We start from the raw sequence: 2319 nt of genomic DNA on the forward strand, positions 1-2319 counted from the left end.
TTATCACAAACGCCAACTAATTTCTTCCATGGTTTCAAATTCTTATCTTCAACATTTCTCATTCCCTCTCTCAACATCTCTCTATCTCTAAACTCTTGCAATTGCAAATGACTTCTGCAACTGCTCTCCATCTTAGATTGCTCGAATGCTGCTGCGCAGCGACTATCCCCAAAACTTCCATTTTCAAACCCTCCTTCTCTCTAAAGCAAATCCACTTCCCTCACTCTTCTATTCACCTCAAATTGAAGAATTCTCCATCCAGAATCATCCCATTCGCCGCCGAAGATGAAGGGGCAGCCGCTACAGCCGTCGATTCTTCTTCGTGGGAGAGCGGCGAGGAAAATGTGGAAGGCGATGGCGCCGAGGAGTCATTTGTTCAGCCTTCGGAGGAGGCGAAGCTCTTCGTCGGAAATTTGCCGTACGATATCGACAGTGAGAAATTGGCGCAGCTTTTCGACCAAGCTGGAGTTGTGGAGATTTCTGAGGTATCATCAATTGTTTCAGCCTTTCTTTTATTCTATTATTTGTTAATTGCATTTATATTAGAAAATCTTATCCAAATTTGAGGGGATAAGGAATGAAAATATGAAACGGGGGAAATGAAACAAATGAAAGGGAAAGAATTTAATTTTTAGGATTACATTAGTAGAACTCTACTATATGAGAATTCCATCAAAATAGAGTAACATTAGATGTAATGCAATTGTGTAATAAGGGATTTGGGGTCAGAATGCATCTAATCAGGTGTGGTTATTGTAGGTGATTTACAATAGGCAAACGGATCAAAGCCGAGGATTTGGATTTGTAACAATGAGCACGGTGGAAGAAGCTGAGAAGGCTGTCGAGAAGTTCAATGGCTATGTGAGTTTCTTGTTATTTGATTCAATCCTAACTCCTTGCATCTGTTCTGATTGGTGAGATTGAAATGCTTTGTTACCTTGGACCGACATATATGATAAACTACTCAAACCTATGGTCATTGCTCATGATAGATATGCGTTTTTTTACCAATTTATCAAGAAATTTGTCAAGGTTTTCCATCTATGCTGAGTATTCGCGACCATGAACATTGAACATCATTTACTTTTCCAAATAAAACTATCATCCTGTATGGTTGGGAAATGGCATTACATGATATATACTCATTTACTGCCCTTTATGGCGAATGCTGAGATTCTAGATCAATCGCATGTTGCTTAGGGATATTTTGTCGGACTAAATGAGCATCTAAAATGCTCAATTTGGATTATTTTACTTGTGTTGCACTAGTGTGAATTTAACAAATTGACCTTTTGAAGTCACCCCTGTTGATATGTAGTTGTATTTAACGATTTAGCAAGAACTTTGTGAAGGTTGTCCATTGGTGGTAAGTAAGTTGGGACTGTAAACACCATTCATCTGTGTTGACTATCGACGTCATAAGCTGACTTAAGAAAATGTTGCCTTGTGCTTGTATACATGGTTTGAGGATTTATTTGTTCATGTCAACAGATTAAAATTCAATCTACATAACTATTTAACGACTAGTATCATATTTTGATATTAACTATGTTGTCTTGCTTCGAATGTCACATTCTGAATGCGAACTTCTGAAATGGCCTCTATTAATTTGGGCAACACGGTTTCTTCAGGATATAAACGGAAGAGTATTGACGGTAAACAAGGCAGCTCCTAGAGGTTCTCAGCCGGAAAGGGTTATTAGAACATACGAGCCTTCCTTCAGGATGTATGTTGGTAACTTGCCGTGGCAGGTGGATAATGCTCGCCTCATGCAGCTGTTCAGTGAACATGGCGAAGTTGTTGATGCCAGAGTGGTGTTCGACAGGGAGACGGGAAGGTCGCGTGGATTTGGCTTTGTCACGATGTCGACTGAGGCAGAATTAAATAATGCTATAGCTGCTCTTGATGGACAGGTAACTTGCTTTGGAGTTTTGAGAAATGGGATTCATAGAAATTGCAAATCTTTGATGAAATGAGGGATCGAAATATAGCTAATCCTGAGGTGTTTTCAACTAATGTTGGGGGAAATTAATTTACCTAAAATAGATTAATTTAATTGAAAAAATGCATGAATATATGTATTTTTGGGTGCAGAGTGTGGATGGGCGTGCGATTAGAGTTAATGTTGCGGAGCAGAGACCGAGACGCACCAACTTCTAATTGAAATTCACTGTTTATTTATGTATTTTTTGTATTAGTAAGTTTGGCTTACGAGAGACTTTTGACATCTTCATCTCCAATTTTGTTTTGAACTCTGATCGTATTGTGAAGTTACTTCATACACACCGATTTGATAGATGTGATGAAATGCATTGTTTA

The 2319-nt window shown here is 38.7% G+C and overlaps 1 protein-coding gene across 1 annotated transcript; it reads left to right on the forward strand.

Moving 5' to 3' along the window:
* LOC125193544 (28 kDa ribonucleoprotein, chloroplastic-like) lies at positions 1 to 2319 on the forward strand. The gene is made up of 4 exons (XM_048091398.2): positions 1 to 485; positions 760 to 861; positions 1632 to 1913; positions 2095 to 2319. Exons 1-4 carry the CDS (start codon positions 108 to 110, stop codon positions 2158 to 2160), a joined length of 828 nt encoding a protein of 275 aa, XP_047947355.1. The 5' UTR covers positions 1 to 107; the 3' UTR covers positions 2161 to 2319.

Source organism: Salvia hispanica, chromosome 2, assembly GCF_029641045.1.
Source record: "Salvia hispanica isolate PSC_SH4W2 chromosome 2, Shi_PSC_v1, whole genome shotgun sequence".
NCBI classification, from domain to species: Eukaryota; Viridiplantae; Streptophyta; class Magnoliopsida; order Lamiales; family Lamiaceae; genus Salvia; species Salvia hispanica.

What these genes read in the sequence shown, in the direction of transcription:
- LOC125193544 (XM_048091398.2), top strand. Translation starts at nt 108, where the DNA reads ATGACTTCTGCAACTGCTCTCCATCTTAGATTGCTCGAATGCTGCTGC. An exon ending in TCGAGAAGTTCAATGGCTAT is followed by an intron (nt 862 to 1,631) that starts GTGAGTTTCTTG and finishes CGGTTTCTTCAG; the next exon opens with GATATAAACGGAAGAGTATT. An exon ending in TAGCTGCTCTTGATGGACAG is followed by an intron (nt 1,914 to 2,094) that starts GTAACTTGCTTT and finishes TTTTGGGTGCAG; the next exon opens with AGTGTGGATGGGCGTGCGAT.